General features: G+C 35.6%; 1 protein-coding gene and 1 long non-coding RNA gene across 4 annotated transcripts in view; one reads left to right on the forward strand and one right to left on the reverse strand.

Annotated features, from left to right (window-relative positions):
• Positions 1-25,585, reverse strand: part of LOC309631339 — a 424,491-nt gene that overhangs the window by 180,127 nt on the left and 218,779 nt on the right. The window lies entirely within an intron of this gene.
• The window catches only part of CERKL (CERK like autophagy regulator), a 139,413-nt gene that overhangs the window by 22,044 nt on the left and 91,784 nt on the right, over positions 1-25,585 (forward strand). For 2 of the 3 annotated variants that reach the window (XM_082397531.1, XM_082397530.1), the window contains exon 2: positions 21,420-21,662. The exons of the other annotated variant lie outside the window; for it this stretch is intronic. In XM_082397531.1, the coding sequence (XP_082253657.1) occupies positions 21,420-21,662 (243 nt within the window). The remainder of the gene's footprint in view (positions 1-21,419; positions 21,663-25,585) is intronic. 3 annotated transcript variants of the gene reach the window in all.

Genomic DNA, 25,585 nt, shown 5'->3' on the forward strand with positions numbered 1-25,585 from the left:
CACTGTGCTTCCATTCCCCAATATACTGAACCACTAGAGGGAAAGACCATATCTAATCATCCTTAAATCTGCAATATTGAGGTCAGAAAACACCTTAATATAGTAGGCACTTAAATTTTGGAACCAGATAGATTATTAATGGGAGACACATTTCTTGTCTCCACAATTTATAAAGCAAGATGATCTCCAAATAATCTTCAGAATACTAAGGGAAAATGCCAGCTATAAGAATAGTTCCTCAAAGTGAAAAATCCAGTTATTCTAATATCACCATTCTGTGTGGAAATCTCGGGAAGATAAAATGGCTCCCAGCCTGTGAGGGTCCCTGGCACCTGGTCCTGGCTGGACATCCCCGATGCAAAGAGCGGAGCCAGATACTAGCTGTCTGCTGAAAATCAGAGGGTGACCTCAGTGGTCCTAAGACCAGGCGACTCATCTCTGCCTCCTTTGTCCTTCTCGGATTTCTGTAAGGATTTCACCTCTGAACCCTCAAGAACTGCTTTCCTTTTCAACATGGTTGTACCAAAAAATATGAGAAAGTATCCAGAGCTCCTTTCTGAAATATTTTACAGAGCGTATTTACTCTGTTAGGCTCATTAGAAGTGTCGATTCTCAGTAGGGTTGATAAGCAGGCAGCGAGTTTGATAGAATGGGAGAGGCCAGGCCCCTCGGAGGAGCCCCGGTTCACCAGGCCTGTCCGTTGTCCTGTACAGTTAGGCATGTGGCACCTGGTGGGTCACTGACCTGATGCAGGACCCCAAGGGCTGCTGTTCTCTTTCCTTCATGTGCTTCGCAAACCTCTTTTTTGTTCATGTTACTTCACTGCTTTGGTTTTCTTGATTTTTGTCTTTATATCAATATTCACTTATAGTTCTGCAGTTTCTCTTTCACTGTTTTTCTTTTTTTCTCTCTTACTCCTCGCTCTTTCCCATTTTGAACATTCAAACACCCATCAAGAAAAAACAACAGGAGAGGAGAGTCAAACACCAGTAAAATGAGATATTACAGTAGTAACTTACTATTGAGAGTGATTGAAAGATGGGTTTTTTGAGCCATACTATATGTTAGAATTTGGGTTTTGCCACTTCCTATGTAACTGTGGGGCACACTATTTAAGCTCTAAGCTCGTCTCTCCTTGCCCCCCACCAGCCTGTAAAATGGGATATAGTAATAGTGCCCAGCTTACAGTGCTGTGAGTTTTCAGTGATATAATAAATCTCAACTTCTTTGCACTAGCCTGGAATGGAATTTTTGTCTATTATTAATATTTATTTAACAACTATCGTAGCATTTTAGAGTTGAAAGAAACCTTTGTATTGAATATTTGTCATCTTCCTCACTAAAGGGTAAGTTCCTGCTTTCTTCACCACTGTTTCTTTCACAACTAGAGTTGTGTCCAGCAAATTAGTACTCAATACATATTTGTTGACTGACTGAATCTATTCCAATTCCCTTATTTTAGGAATGAGCTATCAAGCTCAAAAGTTAATGGCATTTGCCTCAAGATTGGTGACAGAGCTAGAGCTGAAACAGAGGTCTCCTAACTCCCACACCAGTGTCCTTTCTGAGAAGATGATGTCATTTTCTCAATATTTATTTTATATGATAAATTCATAGGAAGCTGTATAGTACTATAAGAGGATGTGCTTTGATAATCAGACATGCTTGGATAAAATTCTAGCATTCTTATTAAAATCATTGGCACACTGCTTATCTTCCACATCCTCATCTGTAAAGTGAGAAAATTTCTACCTTGTAGAACTATTACGAGGATGAATTGAGGTAATCCATGTAGAGTGCTTGGTCCCATTTCTTTGGCCCTCCCCACCACCAACTTTTTAGTCTAGTTAGACTTACTTTACATTCAAGGTCTTACCTTGTTTCTCATTCTTTCTTGAATCTTCTATGATCAGGCTTTTGAGTCCCATCACTCCACAGCTCACTTGTCAAGGTCAGTCCTCATCTGACTTCACCTATGAACAGGGTTTGACAGCTAAATCACACTGTGCTCCTTGATACAACTTTCGTATCTCCTAGGATGTCACTCTTTGGGTTCTCCTCCCACCCCACTGGCCTGCTCCTTCTCCGACTAATCTCTTGGCTATCCTCATTTTTCCATGAGTGTCTTCTGACCCCATTGGCTGTTTCCATTCTCGCTCTGGTTTAACCTCCTCTAGTTTCTAGCTTCAAATATTATCTAAATACCCATGACCTTCAAATGTATATCTCTAGTCCAGACCTCTCCTCAGAATTCCTGATTTATAAACCTAACTGCCTACTTAAATTTCAACTTAGAGATCTAACAGATTTCTCAAACTTTTTTTATTCTAAAATAAACTCCACATTCTCTGCTGCAACCTCCAACTAGGTACTTCCTATAGATTTTCAGATCTCAGTACATGGAGACTTCATCCTTCTGATTGCCCAAGCCAAAAACACTGGAGATCTGCTAGATTCCACTCTCTCTTTCACTCTACGTCCAATCCACTAACAAATCCTTTTGCCTCTTTCTTTGAAATATATTCAAAATTGAACAGGATTGCTGCCACCATCTTAGTATGAGACACCATCATTTCTCCCTTGGAGTATTGTATAAGCTTCCTTACTAGTCTCTCTGTCTCTAACCATGTCTCCTGTCAGTCTATTCTCTATGTATCAGATAGAATGTTATCGATACTTTTAAACTGTATGTCAGATTACATCTTCTGCTCCAAAACTTCCAGTGACTTCACATCTTTTTCAGGCTAAAACCCAAAGTCTGCCTGCTTCCGACCTTTGTATTCTCATGTTTTACCCTCCCCCCTTTCTCACTAACTCCAGCCACCTCTTGCTGTTTCTGGAATATACCAAGTATGCTCTTGCCATGGGGCCTTTATACTTACTGTTCCCTTTGTTCGGAAACGCTTGGAACCAGCTGTGTGAAAATTCAGCTATTTACTGATTTTAGAAAGCTAATACGGGGCATATGTTTATGCGTATGTAAAACTCACAACTAGCCTCAGGTAGCATTGCATATTCAAACATTAGTATTTCTGAATGAAACATTAAGAATATCTATGATAAGTGGCATAAATAAAGACTTAACATTTCATGGTCAGTTCAGGTCCAATTTTGGGGCAAAATGAGGTCAGCTCAGGTTTTGTTGCCAAATGATTTAAGAAAAAATAAACAATTTTCAGAGCTTTGGGGATTTTGGAATTGCAGATGAGAGATTTTGGACCTGTAACTACATGGCTTGCTCCCTTATTTTTTTTTTTTTCCAATCTTTATTCAATGATCATTGGGTAGTCAGGGTAGATCTCTATCTAAAAGAGCAAGTCTGGCATGTGGAAAGTGTCTAGTTAACAATTATTGAAAGAAGGAATGAAGCTCAAATCATTTTTCACTCAAATATATGTTATTTAGGAGACAGTGTGACCCGTTTAAGAACAGTTAACCATTATCAAAAATAAAGTACTCTTTGATAAGTGATAGTTAACTCAAACACGTATTAGTATTTGAAATATCAGAAATACTTAATGGCTGAATCATCTGCTGACACAAAACCCAGTATCTACTTTAGTGCCTGGTAGCCTAATCAGTTGGATTCTGTTTCATTGATCTGTTATTTGGCATGTAACTTTAAGTCGAAATTTTAGTATAATTTCATCCTTTTTTGATCACCCTGTGTCTTAGAGCATTTTCATGCAGTTGATCAAGGATATATTGTCACTATTTGAATGTAAGTAAAATTTAAAATTTTAATTCTCATATACATTTAAAGTATCATGTATAAAATTAATAGAAAATAAAAGTGCAGAACTTGCATTAAAATCACCCGAAATCTTAACATTCATTTATAACCCTTATATAAATGAACTTATTTCTCTCTAAAGAAAATGTGAGTAGTAAAGGGCTGTAATGGTTTTTGTCTTAGTTTTGGTTGAGTATCCGCTGGAGATAGTTAGGCATGAGTAGGAATTATTGTAGTACCACTTTTCCCAGTGGTTCTCCAACAAGAAAAATTTTATGTCCTTCCAGAAATTAATCATTTTTCTCTTCTTTCGATCTGTGAGACCATAATTGTATTTAAATTTCTAATCTGTTTTAAAGAATACATAATAAATTGCTTAACATTTATATTTAATCAAATTCCTAATTTGTATAGCACTTTCAGAACATTTGAAAAATTAAATTTAAGAAAATGGGAGTGTTACTAGAATTTTACTGTATTTTAAAAAGTTGGCTCCTGATGTACAGACTGAAATCCTTCTTCAATCATGAATTTTTATTGCTTTTCTCTCATAGACTAGATAGAGCAGATGTGATTTTATTTTTTAATCCACATGACAGGGAGAGCTTTCTTTGTTTGGGTTTTATGGAAAGGATTTTATTTATTATGGTACTGATACTTCAGTTGCTTAAGAAAATACTATTTTAAATATAAGTACTGACTTACTTGCATCCTTTAACTTATCAAACGTGCCTTTAAGTAGTCAGTATTTTTGAAGGTCTTTATATGTGATCACCATGGCTTATATTCAACAGTGCTATTAAATGAAATAAACATAGTTGCCTCTTCTGCCACAGAGGCACAGGTGGACATCTTGGTGGTAAGCCTCATGTGGTGTGACACATGGCACAACCCAACATGGGGGCAGAGAGCATGCAGCTTGAGCTAGGAGTCATCTTATGGATACTTCGCTGTAGATTTGTGTTTTTCTGTGGAACAGCCATCATTCAAGACATTTACATAGTATGACGTTTGTTTTTTTTTTAAATGTTTCTTATAATTTCTCAAAAATAGTCAAAACCTGATCAGCACAACCTACTTAGAAGCCAGTGTTCCTCCACCCTGCCCCTTGCTATCTATCTATATAAATGATATTTTTGACTCTGTCCTTTATAATGTTGGCACCCTGTGCATATTAGATGTAATCGGGGCTGAAAGGAAACTTGAATCCATCTGGAAGCAATAAACTTTTCTAAAAGACTGCACAGTGTTATTTAATCCTGTGACTTCTTACTGTGAGTGAAATTAAGGTTTGATGCAGTTGTGTCACATCGTATTGATATCAAATTTATCTTTCTAAAAAAATTACTGACGGTAGTATTACAGCACAGTGGAGAAGATGGCTTGCTGTAGTCCTACAAGCTATTTTGCTTCGATTACATGCTATACGGTGTAACTAAATATATACTTGATCTAAAATGTTCAAATTTTCTCTAAAATTTTCACATTTTCAAAGTAATACTTTCTTACCTTTACCTTTAATTTTGGCCTTTTATCATAATACTAATTATGTGGTAAAAATTATATTATAATGAAAGGCATGGAGAAGAAACTATTACTTTAAAACTCTTTAATTGGGAACATAACATAAATACCATATATGTAGAACATCAAGGTCAAACATTGAGCTTATTTTCATATCAGACTCTTTGAATCAATTTAAGTCTTTTTCAGAAAAAAAATTAACTTCTAATTTCTACTCCAAAATGGCTTTTAAAATTTCATTTCAAATAGGTAGATAGAAGGTCATATTTTGTGTGAAGAGGAGCCTAAATGGTATCAACTGACTAGCATAATTTATAGTTTTCGTATGTGTGTTTATTAAGATGTAATTTTTTTTTTTTACATTTTGCCTAAGTCCAACTGAAAATAAATTTAAAAGTTAGGATATTTGACTACATTTTATTGGTAACTTCATTTTAATATTTCTTTCTTAGTGAATCAATTCTCACTGAATTTACTTATCTAGAGTTTTTGAATGCCAAAAGCAAAACAGAAACTAAACATGTTTGTCAACTATATGCTTTTAATGGTAGAAATGAAATAAAGGGCTACATCGCCCATGTGCCTAGCATATTAAAAATAAACATGAACTTTGTCTTGAAAGTTATTAAGTTGGAATTTTTTAGTAAAACCATGATCAGCTACATTAAAATTGTTTATCACTTTTCCTTTGTCTCCACTAAGTCTAGGCCTACAAATCCTCATCAAATTAATAAGGATTTACAAATATTTTTAGGATATCTGAAATGCGTATTTTTTGAGGTGTAATTGACGTGTAACATATATTAGTTTTAGATGTACAACATGATGATTCAATATTTGTTTATATTTTGAAATGATCACCACAATGTCTAGTTAACATCCATCACCATAGTCACAAAATTTTAATTTTTGTGATAAGAACTTTTAAGATCTACTCTACTAGCAGCTTTCAAATATGCAGTACAATATTATTAGCTACAGTCACCATGCTGAATGACTGTATCATCATCCCCATGACTTATTTTAAAGCTGGACGTTCTTACCTTTTGACCTTCCTCACCCATTTTGCCTACCCCCTACCCCTTGCCTCTGGCAACCATCAGTCCATTTTCTGTCTATGAGCTTGTGGTTTTTGTTTTCTAAGATGCCATATACAAGTGAGATCATACAGTATTTGTCTTTCTTTGACATTTCACTTAGCATAATGCCCTCAATGTTCCATCCATGTTATCCCAAAGGCAAGATTTCATTCTTTTTATGGTTGAATAATATTCCACTGTGTTTGTGTGTGAGTGTGTGTGACATTTTCTATATCCATTTATCCATCAATGGACACTTCGGTTGTTTCCATATTTTGGCTATTGTGAATATGTTTGTATTTAAGTTTACTTTTGTATGTTCAGTATAAAAGTAGCTTCTGGCAATTTCTCTTTATTCTCCCCTCTTGCTTCCTTCACACACACAGTGGTTCCTTGACCACAGATGTGCCATTTCTGGCATCTGGAAGGTGGACTAATGATAAGTTCAGGTGTCCTGGAGGCTGATAGGTGAATTTCTTCCAGTTCATTTCTGGATGGTCAGGATGGTGGCATTCTCTTCCTAGCTGTCTTGGCTCCTCAGCTGAACTTTTCCCTTCCTGGTACTAAGATCAATCTTCATCAAGTGAAAATTATTACTTCCTTTAGTCTCTCATGTAATGGTTCTGTTTCCTACCAGCAACACGGATCTGCATGTGCTAATTTCAGATACCCCGGATTTACAGTAGTTATTCTGAATACTTTTTTGGCTTCTTAGGAGCAAATAATGACAGTCTTGAAGGTAAAACTGAATGGGAGTGGTATAAAAGTGAACCTTTTAGTGGCTCTCAGTAGCAAAACCCTTTAGAAAATCTGGAGGGCTGTGTGGTAACTTCACTGTGACTACCATGAGGTGATGGGGGGGTGGGACCTGCATAGGTAGGGCATTGATTGCTAGTAACGGCAGAGGTGAAAACAAAGTCATTGTGACTGTCTTTGAGGTCCTCAGAAAAAAGAGTATCAGTGAGCCAGCTTGGACTGTGAGATGTAAGGGCCTTTACCAGGCAGGAAGCCCATATGCAGGCATTGTCCTTAGATGCTGGCAATAGAAGCCATCGTTGTAGCTTAGATTTGGTCCTATTTCCACAGTCCAGCAAGTTCCAGGCCATGAAAGATGAAGAACTCCTTAACCTTTGTTCTCTTAGAAACAGTTGTCCATGGAGATTGCTATGTTAATATTAGCATTTTAATATCCACACAGAGGTGCCTGGAATGTTAGGTGTTCAGACATGTTGAAGAAATAAGCTTTTGGATTTATCCTAAACTATTACAGTCTGATCTTTCTCTAATCCCTCCCCCATTGCTGTTTTTTAAAACCACCATTTAACTAGTGTGGGAAAAAATATATATGTAACTTATCGATAAGTTCTTAAAAGGCTTTGAAGGATCTTTGTGCCTTCACCTCTCTGAAGTTAGGAACTTCTGATATGTGACTGCATTTCAACTGAGTAGTACTGGGCCATAGGAGTTCAGAGAGACTGGAAAATGAAGGATGTTTATCGGAGGAGGTGCTCAGTGTGCTTTGACAGATGGTTAATGTTTGAAAAGACTAGAGTCAAGAAGGCCTTCCATTTGCTGGGTAATGAAGGAGCAAAGGTTCAGAGGTTGAAATGCATACACTATCATTAAGATATTATCTGATTGATGGTAAATACAGTCAATAACAAACTTTTATTGGAAACCTAGCCTGTGTTTGAAGCATTGAGCTAGATGCTGGGATACAGAGATTAGAGATGAGGAGGACGGTAAAGATATTGTTGAAGTGAATTACTGAGAAACTAGAAAAAGGAAGACCGATTACTGTACTTCTGAGGTTCATGGGGAATCTGCAAAGGTCATCTAGTAGGATATATATGAACTGTAAATCCTGTGAATTGATATACATAACTGAACTGATAATGCCAAAAAAGACTACATTATAAGATTAAGATGACTCAATTAATGTCATTTTCTGTTGGTGCCGTTCTCAGAGACTCCCCATTTATAAATGTTTTTCCTAAGGAATAGAAATGGAAGTAGAGGTATAAAATGACAGGGGTAAATATATAAGTAGATAGTAAAATTGAGTAATACATAGTCCCAATAGATGCACGTGAGTGCTCTTGCTGAAGTGAAAATGACAAAACCCAATCAACTGCGTGATAAAGTCATGCTATAGAATATGAAATACAGAATATGAAATTTTGAATTTTTCTTTTATTTCACTAGGCTTCATATGTAATAGGGACTTGTTGCATAGACAGTCTAAAAAAATTAATGATATAATCTTAGTTGTTTGATACAAGATCATGAAATATAAAATGTGTGAATCATGACATCTTTAGGCTGCATTTTCTTAAGGTTAGGCCTATCTTTACAACATTATAGATAGACCAGGGGTTCTTGAGCTTTTTGGTCTTGGGACCCCTTTACACTCTTAAATTATTGAAAACCACAAAGAGCTTTTGTTTATATAAGTTATACCCACTGGTATTTATCACATTAAAGATTAAACATTCAAAATATTAATTCATTAAAAATAACAGTAATAAGTCCATTGCATTTTAACATAAATAATATTTTGACTAAAAATAACTATTTTCCAAAACAATAAAAAATCAATGCCACTTTCTTGACTGCTTTACAGTTTGCAAATCTCTTTTATAGAAGATACAGACTTCTTTAATAGAAGGCTTGATAAAAGACAGCTGAATTCTCAAGATTGCTTCTGCACTCAGTTTGTTGAATATCTTGTTTTTGTTAAAGTGTATAAGGAAAATCCAGTTTCACACAGATGTTTGCTTAGAAAAGGAGAAGTATTTTAATAATGTTTTCAGGTAATTGTGGATATCCTTCTTTGATACTACAGTAAAACTTGGTAAGTGCTAATTTCTTAAATGTTAGTTATAGAGCAGGATCTGAAGACATCAATTAACCTTTTGTAGTCTGCTATTTGAAAATTTATTGGTCCGTCTTGCACTTTGAATGAATCTTTCATTATGCATGATTTTATAATATCCTGCATTGACTTTTTGGAAAATTTGGTCTACTGAGTTATATAGAGCTTCCAAATGTTGACACATTTTATGTAATATGTTTAAAATATCAGATACATTAACAGCACTGCCAATCTCATCATAAGATTCTTTAAATATTGAGAAGCTGTCAAGCTCACCGTGGCAGATACAAGTTTTACAAAATTCTAATTTTTGCTTGAAGGCTGGAATTTTATCAGTGACAACAAATATTCTCAGTTGTTTTGCTTGAGTGACTGGCTCACTTTGCTCAATTCCCAGAACACATTTACCAAATACTCATGTCTGAATACCATAGTCTGTTAGTCCATCTTCCAAGCAAAAATGGTCTTCCACAAAATCCAGCTAGTCATAATGCGAAGGGTATAAGTGCTTTTCCTGGAGAGGGCCATCACTTTCATTTGTAGCAGAAATGCTGTTTGCACATTTCCTGTTTCACCACACATAATATTAAAAAGAAATATACTAAAAAGCAGAGATTTTTAAAAAAAAATTAAAGTGTTACTGCTTCATCAAGGACAGTTAAGTGAAACTTTTTTTTTTTTAAACTGTGAGTTTGAGGTGATGAAGGATGCAACGATTATTAATGGAATTTAGTGTCACTGCCTTGATTCATGGTGACACCAGGAGTTTTAACCACTATTGCCTTTTCACCATCCGTGCAAATGTCAGCACAGTGAAAAAGGCAAATAACATCTCTAGTATTATTATAAAAATCATTTTGACCCTATATACCTTCTGAGACTACACATTGAGAATATCTAATTGATTGACTTAATTTGCCAATTTCTCCATTATTTGTCTGTATAAAACAACAGTGTAAGTATAGATATACTTTTGTTAATGGTAGATATAGGAAAAAAAACCTGATTTCTAAGAGCTCGCTAAGCTATATGGAACATGAGTAAATTATGCATCAAGAAAAGAGCTTTAGAACAGAAGATTGTCTATGATTGGAAGTCAACCTAAATTTTCAATTACACTAATTTTTAAAATACTGATTTTATGTGGTATTCGTGATTAAACAGAGACTATGTAATTTAAAATTGTTAATGTCACTCTGTATCATAGGCATTAAATGTTATTTTGAATAAAGAATTACATATTTATTGTCTGTATTTCAAATCATCAAAACAAAAATAATATTTAATTTTTTGCCTGATTAGTTCATTTTGGACTTCATGCAAAAGTATCTATGTATCTCCAGGTGCTTAGTTCTTAAGAGAAGTACCTAAGCTGTTTACACATGATAGAAATAACTAAGTGGGAAAAAAATTGCAGATAAGAAATTGAGCATTAATTTTTTTATTTGGTATGACAAAAATGTGACTTTTTGGTATGGGATTGGCATTTATCTCTCAGTAAGTGATAAGTTTAGAATTTCCTCTATAATTCTTTTACTAGATAATTCTATTTCTTGTCACTCTTGATAAGTGTATGTACTTAGGAACTTAAACTTTTATGCTAACCTGTTAAGTCATAATTCTTGAGGATAGTAATGCATTGTGATGGTTTTTCAGTAAATTACTGGCGCAGCCCTATTTGTTTAAACCCTGCTTTAACCTGATTATTAACAATTAAATTGTGTTTTCTTCTTACAGTTAAAGTGTATTCAAATTTATTGGTCCCTTGCTTCACAGATTTATCTCAGTATGTGGTGTATTCAAACAGAATTTTGTATTTTTAATTAGGGGATTAGATAAGTAATTCTGAAGAGCTGGAAAAAAAATTGTTAGACATCACATTGCTTAACCATCTAATATACCATAAGTGTGTGTCTACACTCTGTTGTGGGAGCCATCTATCAGGCAGGCTTGTTTTTCAGGCAGTATTTTAAGGAGTGGACATGTGCAGGAGCTGTGAGCGCAATTAGCGCCAAGCAGATAAATCCATCTCTAATCCTGTTTACGGTCTGCATCAGACAGATGTGCCAAGATTGATTTAGACAAGCCCTGGGCTTACAGTAATATTTTTAAAAGTGCCATTCACTGTTCTATTTCTGTTAAACCTTTGCTAAATATTCTTAAGTGTTGTTAGTTTCACTCTTCTTGTTAACCACTGTAACCTACTTTAAGCAGTTCCTGCTTTGCTCTCATGGTGACAGGGTAACCTGCCAGGAGAGGTTATCTTTATTCCTTGTAATTAAATTGACTTTTCCCCCCAAGAAAATACAACAATAGGAAGTGGGTGCTGAATTAAATAAATAGCATGATATCCAATAGACGTATACTTAAATCCCGTGCTGGAACAGATGGTCCCCAGCATCTATGTAAGTAATGTGAGAGGACGGTTAATGTTCTGAAACAACTAGCTATCACCAATATGATCCTAATGAACCAATGGATTTCAAATAATAAACCACTTGCCACAAAGAAAAACATATATAAATATATATCATCTGTAAGGTTTTAATTCTCATAATCTAAGAAAGTGTCTATAAATGATTCTTATATTTTTATCTACTATTATCAAATATCATTTTATGGATAAAGTTTGACCATATTTTTCACCAATAAAGCTATGTTTTAACATTAAGGTAAAATTAAAGTTATATTTAAACTACATCCCCCCAAAGTATGTTTTTTTTTAATTAAAAAAATTTTTTTTAACTCCTCTTTTACATACTGTCTGCATGTGTTAGGTTGTGCGTGGAAATGTGGCTTTTGCCACATTATGAAAACATTTGCTTTTATACATGGCAGAAACTGGTTGTATACTACAACAGAGGTGGCTGGTATGGGGATCGAAGCAGCTATCTTGCAGATGAAAAAGTAAGCAGAGATAAAAGACCTAAATATGTTTCAGCATTTATAAATTTACAAATAAAATAGATTATAAATCAAAAGCAGTATTTTTCTGATTCACGTAGAGAATAAAGAGAGTCTGAGTCATTCTTAAGGTATTGCTTGTAAAGGGATATAGATAAGTGGTCAGTTTTTATAGACCCCAAAACAGTAGTCTTCACTCTGAATATGGTTTATTTTCTTTGTTTTCTCTTTAATCATGTTTCTCATAAATATTTGTATTTTCTAAATGTGTCCCAAAGGGGAAGTGTTTTGGTATGGGGGTTGAGCAGAGACAATGACCTTCTTAGATTTTTAGCTTATCCTATCAGATGATCTCTAGAACCTGCAGCCTTCACTGGGGGTTAGCCTGAGGGCTTTCCACCTAGAAACCTGAGGACCCTTTGGCCTTAGCTCTCTTTCAAGTCTTGGAAACCAATGTCCTGTTGCCCCTCAGAGACAGCTGTAAGAACTTCGAAAAACAAAGACATAGACAAGCACCATCTAATCTGATGATAGATTAAACAATATTTAGACAGTTCCAAGCCATTAAATAAAACCATTTTAAATTCAAGTTCACAGAATTCTAACAAGTTTTAATCCTAAAGACCATATTCAGAAGAAGAAAATAATTTTCTATAAAACTAGTATACACATCTTCACATATGTTAGGAAACAGTTTTATTCAAAATCAGGTGTTTCCTGTGATTAGAGAGAACTGGGCAGATTTACTCATGTCATGTAAATGATTAACATTGGAGAAATGAATAATAGACCAGAATTACTATGTAGGAAATTGGCACCTGAGAGATCTCTATAGCTGCTGAGAAAAAGAGGGTGCTGAAGAACATTTCCATATTGTTAGAAGTTTGTAAAACAAACAAAAACTATTTTATTCACAGATCAATTATCTTTATTTTCATTTCAAATAAAAACAAAATGTTTGTTCTAAATCTGTAGTTCTTCCTCTTAGTTTCCAGTTGTCACCCTGGTAAACAGACCAGTCAGGTGAAAACCCCAAATTTGAATCCGTGGGCAAATGTGGGAAGAGATTAGAAGCCTGAGCAGGGAAAGCAGGAAATACCACTCAGAGAGTTACAGGGATTTTCAGAATTTTCACTTCTGTCAGCTCCTGGTTGCTACAACCTAACTTTCCATTTCCTTGAAGGTTACCCTGAAGCTTCATGTGAAATACAGTTGACCCTTGAACAACATGGGTCTGAACTGCATGCGTCCATATATATGCAGATCTTTTTTTAATAGTAAATAGTGGGTGGTTGTTTGCATCCTTGGGTGTGGAACCACGAATGGGGGGAACCGTGGATATGGAGGGACGGCTATAAATTATATGCGGATTTTTGACAGCACTGAGGGTGCACCCCTAAGCCCTGAGTCGTTTAAGGATCAACTCTACTACTCAGTTAAGACACATTGGTGGGGCTTCCCTGGTGGTGCAGTGATTAAGAATCCTCCTGCCAATGCAGGGGACACAGGTTCGAGCCCTGGTCTGGGAAGATCCCACATGCCACGGAGCAACTAAGCCCATGCACCACAACTACTGAAGCCCGTGCACCTAGAGCCCGTGCTCTGCAACAAGTGAAGCCACCGCAGTGAGAAGCCCATGCACAGCAATGAAGACCCAATGCAGCCAAAAATAAATAAATAAATTTATTTTAAAAAATAAATAAAAAAGACACCTTGGTGGTTTGCTGTTTTCCTACAGACTAGTTAGAGACAGAACAATGGTTTGCCTACTGTTTTAAGTTTGACTAGAATAAAAAACAGATCCAAAGGGTCAGACCAGTGTGTGTTTACTTGAAGAAGGTCCTTACTAATGTGCAATGTTGGTAAAGACCAGCCAAATTGCTTGGATCTGGCCCCTAACAGATGTATGACTGTGGACAAGTTATGTAAACACTCTGGCCTGAATTCCTTCTCTTTTAGGAAAAAGCATCTACCTCAGGTTAGTAGATCCACAGGTTAAGGATTAAATGAGATAATAGATGTAAAGTGCTTATAGCAATGATATAGCACATGCTCATTAAATATTAGCTACCCTTACATTTTAGAAAATGGGATTTTAACAATTAAAACTATGAGCAGGAACTATTTTAGGATGAGCAAAGGAAATCATCTTTTTCAATTAATTACAGAAATACTTTCATTGTAGGAAAATTAGAAATTCATATACGCAAACTAAATCGCAAACTCATTCTCCTGCCAGGTTTTCATATGCATCTTCATACATATGTGCATATGGAAATATATTCCACATGCATTATGTGTTCAGTAAATATATACAAAACAGTAATGGAAATGTGGTGCACTGTTTTAGACACTTTTCTAGTCAGATTTCTACATTTTAATGACTGAACTGCATTCTGGTATATGACTGTACTTCATTTATCAGAACCAATACTCTGTTATTTCATATTTAGGTTGTTTCCAAGTTTCACTCAAATAATGCTTGGGTAAGCATTCTTTTAGCTAAATTGTGCATGTTACTTATCCCCTTAGGGTAAATTCCTGGAAGTAAATTGCTGGATCAAAAATATGCATATTTTAAAGCATTTTCCCTTCTCTCCATTTTAAAAAAATATAAAATGTAATGCTGACTACAGAGAGGGAGGTTTTTAAGAAAAAATTAATCTTATACTCCCTCATATCTCTCTTTTCATGGGTAACCACTGTTTATTTTCCCCTTGGGTTTTTTCTCTTTTTAAAGAAAGTGAGATCAAATCTCTCAGATTATTTTGTCACTTGCTTTTATTCCACTTATTATTCATACCTCTTAACACGAGTGTCTTTCCAGATTAGAACACAAAGATCTAATTTGCTCATTTGTGAGTTGAAGATTATGATAAAACTATTCTCCTATTGAAGAACATGAATATTGCTTCAAATATTTTTGCTATTATAAATGCTGCAATTAACATTTTGAAATCTTTTGATACGTATTCCCAACTTGTTCTCCAGCAGTTACCATTTTTGCATTCCCACCAGTGCTGGGACTGGTTCCCTTTACCGACATCATCACTGAGCATTATTTTTGATCTTGTGCCAATCTAAAAGGCAAAAAATGGTATCTTGTTGTTTTAATTTGCATTTCTTTGATTACTAATTAGATTGAACTTTCTCATATGTTTATTGGTCAATTTGCATTTCTTCTTTTGCGAAATGCCTGCCTGGGTCTTTTATGTACTTTTCCACTAAAGTGTTTCTTTTCTTGATTAAATAGATTATTTAACAGTCATATGTTGCAAATATTTCTGCCCAGTTGGCCTTTGTTTGTGACTTCTGCTTATGGGTCTTTAGGACTTTATTGGCATTAAATAACTTTTATGTTGAGTATCTCAGTCTCTGTAATGTCTGCCTTTATTGCCATGCTATGGCTTTACTAATTTATGGTTATATAAAGTTCTTTCTAATCTAAGAATATTGGTGTATATTATGAAATAGAGATCTAGTTTTTCTTTTCTTTTTTAAAGATGAACCAGTTCTAAATCACCTTTTAGTGAATATTTCCCACTGAACTTGGATACTACCATTATCACATTAGTGAGTTTTAAAATATTTACAAGTATTTCTTTGGACCATTCATTTATCTATTCCTAGATGTTTAAATTATTATAGCCTTAAAAAATAGTATTTTATCTGACTGGGTATGTACTCCCCCTCATTACTGTTAAAACATTTTCTTCATTAATATATTTATTCCAAGAAAATTTGCAAACCATTTGATTAGGTTCCTTGCCCCTTGCATCAAAAAAAAAAAAAAATACCATTGAGATTTTGACTGGAATTGCATTAAAGTAGTTATTAATAATGAGAATACTGGCATAAAAATATGTAATCTTCGAACCTGGTATGCCTTCATTTATTCAATTCTTTGTCTCTCAGTTTATTTTGAATGGCCTTTTCCACCGAAGCAAGTCCAGGATCATTTTGCTAAATTTGTTCCTGGATAATAATTTGCATAGGATCTCTTTATCTCCATTATGCTTTCTTGCTAGGTATTGATATATTTGTAACCAGCTTCCTTACTGGCTATTCTTTTTTTTTTTTAAACACATTAATTTCTTTTTTATTTATTTATTTTTGGCTGTGTTGGGTCTTCGTTTTTGTGCGAGGGCTTTCTCCAGTTGCGGCAAGCGGGGGCCACTCCTCATCGCGGTGCGCGGGCCTCTCACTATCGCGGCCTCTCTTGTTGCGGAGCACAGGCTCCAGACGCGCAGGCTCAGTAGTTGTGGCTCACGGGCCCAGTTGCTCCGCGGCATGTGGGATCTTCCCAGACCAGGGCTCGAACCCGTGTCCCCTGCATTGGCAGGCAGATTCTCAACCACTGCGCCACCAGGGAAGCCCCCTTACTGGCTATTCTTATTAGTTCTAATGGTTTTAAGTTGATTCTTTTGAGTTTTGTGAATATATTGTGATACTATCTATAAAGAGTTATAGTTTCAGCTCTCCCTCTACCCCTTTCACCATCAGTTGTTTTTATTTCATTTTCCTTATGTATGATAGTGACCAGAATGTCCAGAATAATTGAGAATAGTAAGAAAGATAATAGGTATTCTTGCCCTGTTTCCGTAAATTTTTCTAGTTTTTACTACTAAGTTGGATCTTGGCTGTTGGTTTAGTATCTTTAAATTTGCAGTTTACAAGAGATTTTAACTAGGAATAGTCATTGAATTGTTTACTGCCAAAGTAAAGCACACACGGCAAGGAATTCAGACTAATATAGGACTTCGAGTGAAAAGTATATATTTCATCCCTCTTTTTTTTTTCCCCTCAGTGGTCCTTCCCTCCCTTTCTACTTCCCTCCTTTGGAGCTCTTATTTGCTGTATGTTTGACTCTGTAAATAATCAAATTGACATGAGACACAAGGTCGTAACGAATATTATAAGATTAGGCTAGAAGAAATTATTTGTAACATATATCATGCATATATAATAAAGGATTAATTTCAAGAATATTTGAAGGACTCCTACCAATTAGTAAGAAATAGACAAGCAACCAAATAGAAATAGGGAAGTGCATTTGTAGAGGCAACTCTTCTAAGAAATACAAATGAAAAATAAAAGATGTTCAACTTTATTAATTGTTTAACTGATTTTTGGAAAAGTACTCACAGATATAATCAAGAATATAAATTCCTTTAGGGTAGGTAAGTGATATGACCTATCTGTAACATTTAGCTGTATGAAGCAGACAGCCAGCAGCACCCATATATGGGAGGCCAGTTTCTTTACACTTCACAAGGTACCATTTGCCATACAGACAGTACATCCCACAGGGTGAGGATTTGTCTGGGACCTTTGAAAGGCTGCTTCATTCCATTCCTGAAGGTAGAGGAAGGATGTAAGATTTCCCTGGCCCCTCCCAACTGTTCTAGAGACCCTGGCCATATGCCTAGCTGCTCAACAAGTGCACATAACCTGTACTAAGCCCACCAGCTGCAGATCTCTTAATGATGATTTACTGTGAAAGAGCTTGGTTTCCCTCGTATATAACACATAGTGTCCAGCTTTTAGTTTCTAAGATATTCTTCCTGAGAAGGAACCAGGGCTCCTTGAGGAAACCAGATGAGCTTGAAACACTATGCTGTTATAAGAAAGGAAGGTTATTTTCAAAGCTATTGGGATATTGTAACAAAGGAGGCAGATTGGAGGAACTCTCACTGGTCATTCTGTACCAGTTTGGAGTGTTCAAGTGGAAACAAGAATTTTGGTTAATTGAAAAGTTGAGTCTGTAAAAGGTCCTAACTTTATTATATGATCAAAGGGAACAAACAATCTAAAATATGCTAAAGCTGCATTTTCAAAGTGTGTTCTAGGACCCTCTCAGGGAGTTTGTGAGTTCAAAGCTATTTTCATAATTTTATTAAGAACTTGTTATTTTCACTCTTCTTCTCTCTCAAGGGTACCGTTGAGTTTTCCAGAGGCTGAGTGAGATATGTGGTGACATCTTTGCCCTGATGGCTAATACTGTGTGTGCTTTGTATTCTTGTGTTTAAAAAAGTCTCCATTTTAATGTCTAATATAGTAAATATCAATAGATATAACCTACATAAACAAAAGCTATTTGGGGCCCTCAGTCTTTAAGAATGTAAATGGGCTCCGAGACCAAAGAGATTGAGGGCCATTGAACTAGAGAAAAGTCAATCTTACCAACATGGGTTAATCCATTAGTACTTACAGAAAAGTGGGTGGGTTGACTCACTCTGTTCATGAAGGCACGTGGGACATTTTGGCTTCTGATGATACATTATTTTCACTCTGTTGATTAAGTGATGATTGTAGTAATAGTGATGACTGTTTTACTTTCTAGAATATATAAATGTTTCCCACTGAAGTGATACTTTGAGGGTATTGATTCTTAGGTCACTGGGTGACAATAGAAGTAGACAATACGCAGACCTGAAGCTTGAGCTTTCTGAGGAAATGACAGGCCTGAAAATATGCCCTTGGGTTCACCCTATCCCACTGCCATAAACACTGAGAGAAGAACTTGTCTTTGTTTCTTTTTCAGTGGTACATGTGCTTTGTGAGCAATTGGGCTGTTGTTTGCAGAATGGTTGGGAAAGGCCCCCAAACTCCCTGAGAATGCAGAGAAAGAACTTCTTAAAGCACCTGAAAATTTTTGCTCCAGTCTGAGAATATCTTTATGCCTGCTTAAGGGCTAAGAAAGCTGAGAGAGGGCCTCTGCTTCCTGGGACTATTTTAGCGCTGGTACCATTTCTACATCTGTTTCTATTGATTTCTTTGTCTCTTATCATGGCTGGTATTTTTCTGCCTTTTTACATGTGTAGTGATTTTTGATTGAATGAGAGCAATTGTGAATTTTACCATTTAGAGTTGCTAAATATTTTCATATTCCTGTAAATACTCTTTTTTTTTCTTTTTCTTTTTTTTCCTTTTTTAACATCTTTATTAGAGTATCATTGCTTTACAATGGTGTGTCAGTTTCTGCTTTATAAGAAAGTGAGTCAGTTATACATATACATATATCTCCATATCTCTTCCCTCTTGCATCTCCCTCCCTCCCACCCTCCCTATCCCACCCCTCTAGGTGGTCACAAAGCACCAAGCTGATCTCCCTGTGCTATGTGGCTGCTTCCCACTAGCTATCTATTTTACGTTTGGTAGTGTATATATATGTCCATGCCACTCTCTCACTTTGTCCCAGCTTACCCTTCCCCCTCCCCGTGTCCTCAAGTCCATTCTCTAGTAGGTCTGCATCTTTATTCCCATCTTGCCCCTCGGTTCTTCTGACCATTTTCTTTCTTTTTTTTTAGATTCCATATATATGTGTTAGCATACAGTATTTGTTTTTCTCTTTCTGACTTACTTCACTCTGTATGACAGTCTCTAGGTCCATCCACCTCACTACAAATAACTCAGTTTTGTTCCTTTTTATGGCTGAGTAATATTCCATTGTATATATGTGCCACATCTTCTTTATCCATTCATCTGTTGATGGACACTTAGGTTGCTTCCATGTCCTGCAACTGACAAAGGATTAATCTCCAAAACATACAAGCAACTCATGCAGCTCAATATCAAAAAAACAAACAACCCAATCCAGAAATGGGCAGAAGACCTAAATAGACATTTCTCCAAAGAAGATATACAGATTGCCAACAAACACATGAAAGAATGCTCAACATCATTAATCATTAGAGAAATGCAAATCAAAACTACAATGAGATATTCTCTCACACCGGTCAGAATGGCTATCATCAAAAAATCTACAAACAATAAATGCTGGAGAGGGTGTGGAGAAAAGGGAACCCTCCTACACTGTTAGTGAGAATGTAAATTGATACAGCCACTATGGAGAACAGTATGGAGGTTCCTTAAGAAACTAAAAATAGAACTACCATACGACCCAGCAATCCCACTACTGGGCATATACCCTGAGAAAACCATAATTCAAAAAGAGTCATGTACCAAAATGTTCATTGCAGCTCCTGTAAATACTCTTGAGCTTTGTTCTAGGATGTTAAGTTACTTGGAAACACTTGAATCCTTTTGAGGCTTGCTTTTAAGCTTTGTTAGGTGGAATCAGAGCAGCCTTTGGTCAGCTCACTAACGAGACAATACTTTTTAAGTACTCTCCCCAAAGTCCCACGAATTTCATTATTTTTCCACTTTGGCTGGTGGAAACACCTGTGTGATCTCTGAGTGTTGTTCTCTCTAATCCTTTGGGTAATTCTTTCCCTGGCCTCACACATATACTCATCCATGCTCAGCTGAAGATTCAGGGGGCAGATCTACAGAGTTCTCTTTCTGTGCAGCTCTCTTTTTTATAATAATTTTCCAAGTGAACTCTAAGTCATCTTGGCTTTCCTGGCTCCTCAATCCTCCTCAACTCAGGGAGACAACCAGGCTCCAGCAGGGTTCCCCTACCTGTGGCCTGGGACAGTCGGCTTGTAATCATATGGCTTCTTTGTTTTCCCTCTCTCAGGGATCACTGTCCTGTGCTACCTAATGTCCAATGTCTGAAACTGATGTTTCCTCTCTCTGGTGTGCTCTTTTTGTTGTTTCAGGCAGAAGGTAAAAGCATTCCCTGTGATTCCATGTTGGCCAGAGTGGAAGTTTTGAAAGTACTTTTTTTAAAGTATAAAACACTTCTACTTTGAGAGTCAGTTGAAATAATCCATTATCACAACAAGTATTTTCTGACCTGTGTTTAAACATAACCAGTAAAATTTCATGCCACTATAAAATAAAGTCTGACTATAGTAAGATTCAGGTGGATCTTTCTTTTTAGAATAGCAGGAATTCATAATGCTTTCTACTCACAGTAATCTTGCTCTGTTTCCTTTTTGCACATGTGTTACTTTACCTAGAATGTCAATTTTCTTTCCTTTACATGTTGCCTTCAACAACCTGTTATAAACTCACTTCTGTTAGTGAATTCTCTTCTTTCCATTACTTTACTGTGTCCTTGTAAGTACCAGGAAGCCTCTTGCATGATACTAATTTATTATTAATGAAATGTTGCTTTGTTTATGTTCCTGGAATTCTTCATGCATTGAATATTCTCAGATTCTGAATGTCCTAGGCCTTGTGTGGCAGGGACTCCCTTCCATTTTTTCTATTTATGGGAAAATTGACCCAATTTTCCTTTTTTTTTTTCCCCTCCCCATCTCATACAGGACTTGACATAAAGCATAATCAGTAAAATAACAGATGATAAAGATTTTCTGGGTTTTCACTATTTATTATTCATACATATAAGATATAGACACAGTGGTTTTGATTGGAAAATTTAATTTCTTTTCAGGTGATTCCAAGTATAATTTTCTACATAAAGAAGAATTTATTGAACTCAAAGACATATTCTCTGTCAAACTGAAACGGCGTTATTCAGTTAAACAGCAGAGAAGTGGTACTTTATTAGGAATCACACTCTTCATATGTTTGAAAAAGGAACAAAATAAATTAAAGGATTCTACACTTGATCTTATTAATTTAAGTGAAGACCACTGTGACATATGGTTTAGACAGTTCAAGAAAATTTTGGCAGGTAAGTACTCCTTGTGGAGATTTTTAATGAGTCTAGTTTCCTTGACGTAGATTATTAATCTAAACATGACACTGTATTTATCAGTACAATAACCCTTGATTATGTTGAGGTCATTTGCTTCTATTGCTAGTTTGTTAAGTGTTTTTATCATGAAGGGTGTTGAATTTGGTCACATGCTTTTTCTACATCAATTGAAATAATCATATGGCTTTTTCCTTTCATTCTATTAATGTGGTGTATTACATTGATTGATTTTCATTTGTTGAACCATCCTTGCATTCTAGGAATAAATCCTACATGGTCATGGTATATAATTCTTTTAATGTTTTACTGAATTTGGTTTGCTAGTATTTTGTTGAGGATTTTAACATTGATATTTGTGAGAGATATTTGTGTGTAGTTGTTTTTTCTGCTTTTATTATCTTTTTTCTGACTTTGCTATCAAGGTGATGCTAACCTTATAGAATGACTTAGGAAGTAACTGTTGAATGACCGCTTCCTTAAAGAAACTTTGATAATCTGAAATAAAACAGTTCTTAAATATTTTTTTTTCACTTGTTATTTTTCTATTAATGTTTCTTTTGAGCTTGTATTAGAATTTGCTTCTCTTCCACCTACACATTGATGGCAAATGCATATATGTACTGGGTGGCTTGAGAATAACAGCTTTTTTTTAAATTGGAGTATAGTTGATTTACAATATTGTGTTAGTTTCAGGTGTACAGCAATGTGATTTGGTTATACATATATATATATGTGTGTATATGTGTATATATGTATATTCCTTTTTTCTATTCTTTTCTGTTACAGTTTATTACAAGATATTGAATATAGTTCCCTGTGTTATACAGTAAATTCTTGTTGTTTATCTGTTTTATATATGGTAGTGTGCGTCTGTTAATCCCATACTCCCAATTTATCCCTCCCCCACTTCCCCTTTGGTAACCATAAGTTTGTTTTCTATGTCTGTGAGTTTGGGTTTTTTAAATAAGTTCATCTGTATTATTTTTTAGATTCCACATAAAAGTGATATCATAATATTTATCTTTCTCTGTCTGAATTACTTCACTTAGTATGATAATCTCTACATACATGTTGCTGAAAATGGCATTATTGCATTCTTTTTTATGGCTGACTAATATTCCATTGTGTGTGTGTGTGTGTGTATCACATCTTCTTTATCCATTCATCTGTGGATGGACACTTAGGGTGCTTCCATGTCCTGGCTATTGTAAAAAGTGCCTCCATGAATATTGGGGTGCATGTATCTTTTCGAATTAAAGTTTTCATCTTTTCCAGATATATGCTCAGGAGTGGCATTGCTGGATCAGACAGTAACTATTTTTAGTTTTTTCAGGAACCTCCACACTGTTCTCCATAGTGGCTGCACCAATTTACATTCCCACCAACAGTGCAAGAGGGTTCCCTTTTCTCCACATCTTCTCTAGCATTTATTATTTGTAGACTTTTTGATGATGGCCGTTCTGACCGGTGTGAGGTGATACCTCATTGTAGTTTTGATTTGCATTTCTCTAATAATTAGTCATGGTGAGCATCTTTTCACGTGCCTGTTGTCCATCTGCATGTCTTCTTTGGAGAAATGTCTATTTAGGTCTTCTGTCCATTTTTGGATTGGGTTGTTTGTTTTTTGAAATTGAGTTGTATGAACTGTTTGTATATTTTGGAAATTAAGCCCTTGTCAGTCACATCATTTGCAATTCTCTCTCAGTCTATAGGTTGTCTTTTTTTGTTTGTTTATGGTTTCCTTTGCTGTACAAAAGCTTATAAGTTTGATTAGGTCCCATTTGTTTATTTTTGCTTTTATTTATATTGCCTTGGGAGACTGACCTAAGAAAACATCAGTGCTATTTATGTCAGAGAATGTTTTGCCTATGTTCTCTTCTAGGAGTTTTATGGTGTCATGTCTCATATTTAAGTCTTTAAGCCATTTTGAGTTTATATTTTGTGTATGGTGTGAGGGAGTGTTCTAACTTCATTGATTTACACATGGCTGTCCAGTGAGGATAACAGTTTTTTGAAGATAATATTTAAATTGTCTATATTTCAGGGTAGATTTTTCTGAAGGTAATATCCAGAGAAAAGAGAGCATTTACTAGAATATTATCTCCTTATGAATTCATTTGTATCTAAAATTTCTGAATGGCATTTATATTTTACATTTTAAATAAAGTGCATGAATACACAAAAGCAAATTGGATTTCTAAAGGTATCTAGGTAAAGTATAATCAAACTGAGTTTTAGGACTTTTTTTTTCTCATAAACTTGTAAGTCTTGCTTTCTTTTTTTTTGTTTTTTGTTTTGGCCATTTCTTCCTGTTTGCCAGATTGATCAAGGTAGAGGCAGCTGGTGTAGTTGATGCACAGCTTGGGGTAAGATGACTCAGGACAGAGATGGGTGCCAGACAAAGAGCAGGCACATGGCGATGTTAGAAATTTTCAGGCCAGGAATCATTGATCAAGAAGACTGAGGACCCAAGTTGGTCAAGGGCAGCCAACTAATACGATTTTATGCACAAAAGATGAGGTGAAGTGAAATATTAGAACTAGGAGAATTGTTACAAAGTGGTCCCTTCAAGGAGACCTGATTGTTTTAAGAAGGCAGGAAACTACAGAGGCCGTAGTTTGGTTCATCTCTCTGGAAACATACAGAATATATATACATATATATATTTAACTAAAAGCATTCCACTTTAATGGTGAGTCTTTTACAGTGTTCTTATTTTAAATTCATTTGAGAAGAGATAAAAGAAGTTAAAATGAAAACTTAATTGAATAAATTTCCTTACATGGGCAGGTACTCGTGGGACTTGAATGGTCTATAAAATAAGAATGTATCATTTGATTAGGAGAGGCAAAGCTCTTCCTTGCACTGAGGGTCTGAGGAAATCTCCCTTGGGGCTTATGAAGGGCTGGCTGAGTGATGTGAGAGACAACTTCCGCAATATATCTCACCCATAAAACCAAAAGCGAGTAAGCAGAGGGCATCACAACACAGCCCAATTCAGTAAAAGCAATTTTATTGGAGTAGAGCAACTTGTCCAAACACACACACACCACAAAAATACTGTCCACATATTTTTTCAGCTTAGTGAATGATGTTTTGGTTTGATCCAGGATTAAAATCTAGGCAAATTACAGAGATGAATAAACTACATATTTTTTAGGCTATCATCCTTTGGGAATGTTACTTTTTGTAACTTTGATTTTGATAACAGTTGGAAGTAGTGAAATATATGAGATCATATTCTCTGCCATGGTCCTGGAGGACAGAGTAATTTTGCTGATTAAAAGCAAATAGATTGACTTTTGAAATCAACCAATGCAAACAAACAAAACAGGTTTGCAATCATCTAATAAAGATGAAGGAACCGAAGCAGGATGGTCTGAATGAATGGATGTTCCATTTCTGCCTCTCAGTAGACTGACTCAGTAGGTCCTACAGGAGCAGCCAACTCCTCATCCCCATGCCTCACAAAGACAGTTCTGGGTCAGTTTCATCATACACAAATGCACACTCAAGCCTCCAAAGATCTCTGCCAAATGCTGCATAATACTGACACTTCCTTTTTTAAGTTTGTAATCTTAGAGCGTTTTTGTTCATAATTCTTTTACTTTCAAAGCTAGGTAATCCAGGTGTTTATTAAAATGCCTATTGTCTGAGAGTCAAATACAATTGGCTCGAGGCTCTTTCCATAAATGGAGGTGGCCTGTGTCTTTCCCAGTCTTTTTGGGATGAGGTTGATTGTTTACTTCTTCCTGGTCCTCTTTTGTTCTTATTTCCGCAGAGTTGGGTCTATTTGTGGATTATCTTTGTATCTCACATTCATTGTCCCTATTCTGTACCATATATACTGCATCAGGTTTGGCAGATAGTGATTGCTGGTTTCCAAAAAAATACTTTAA

This window comes from Balaenoptera borealis, assembly GCF_965194805.1.
Source record: "Balaenoptera borealis genome assembly, chromosome: 6".
NCBI classification, from domain to species: domain Eukaryota; kingdom Metazoa; phylum Chordata; class Mammalia; order Artiodactyla; family Balaenopteridae; genus Balaenoptera; species Balaenoptera borealis.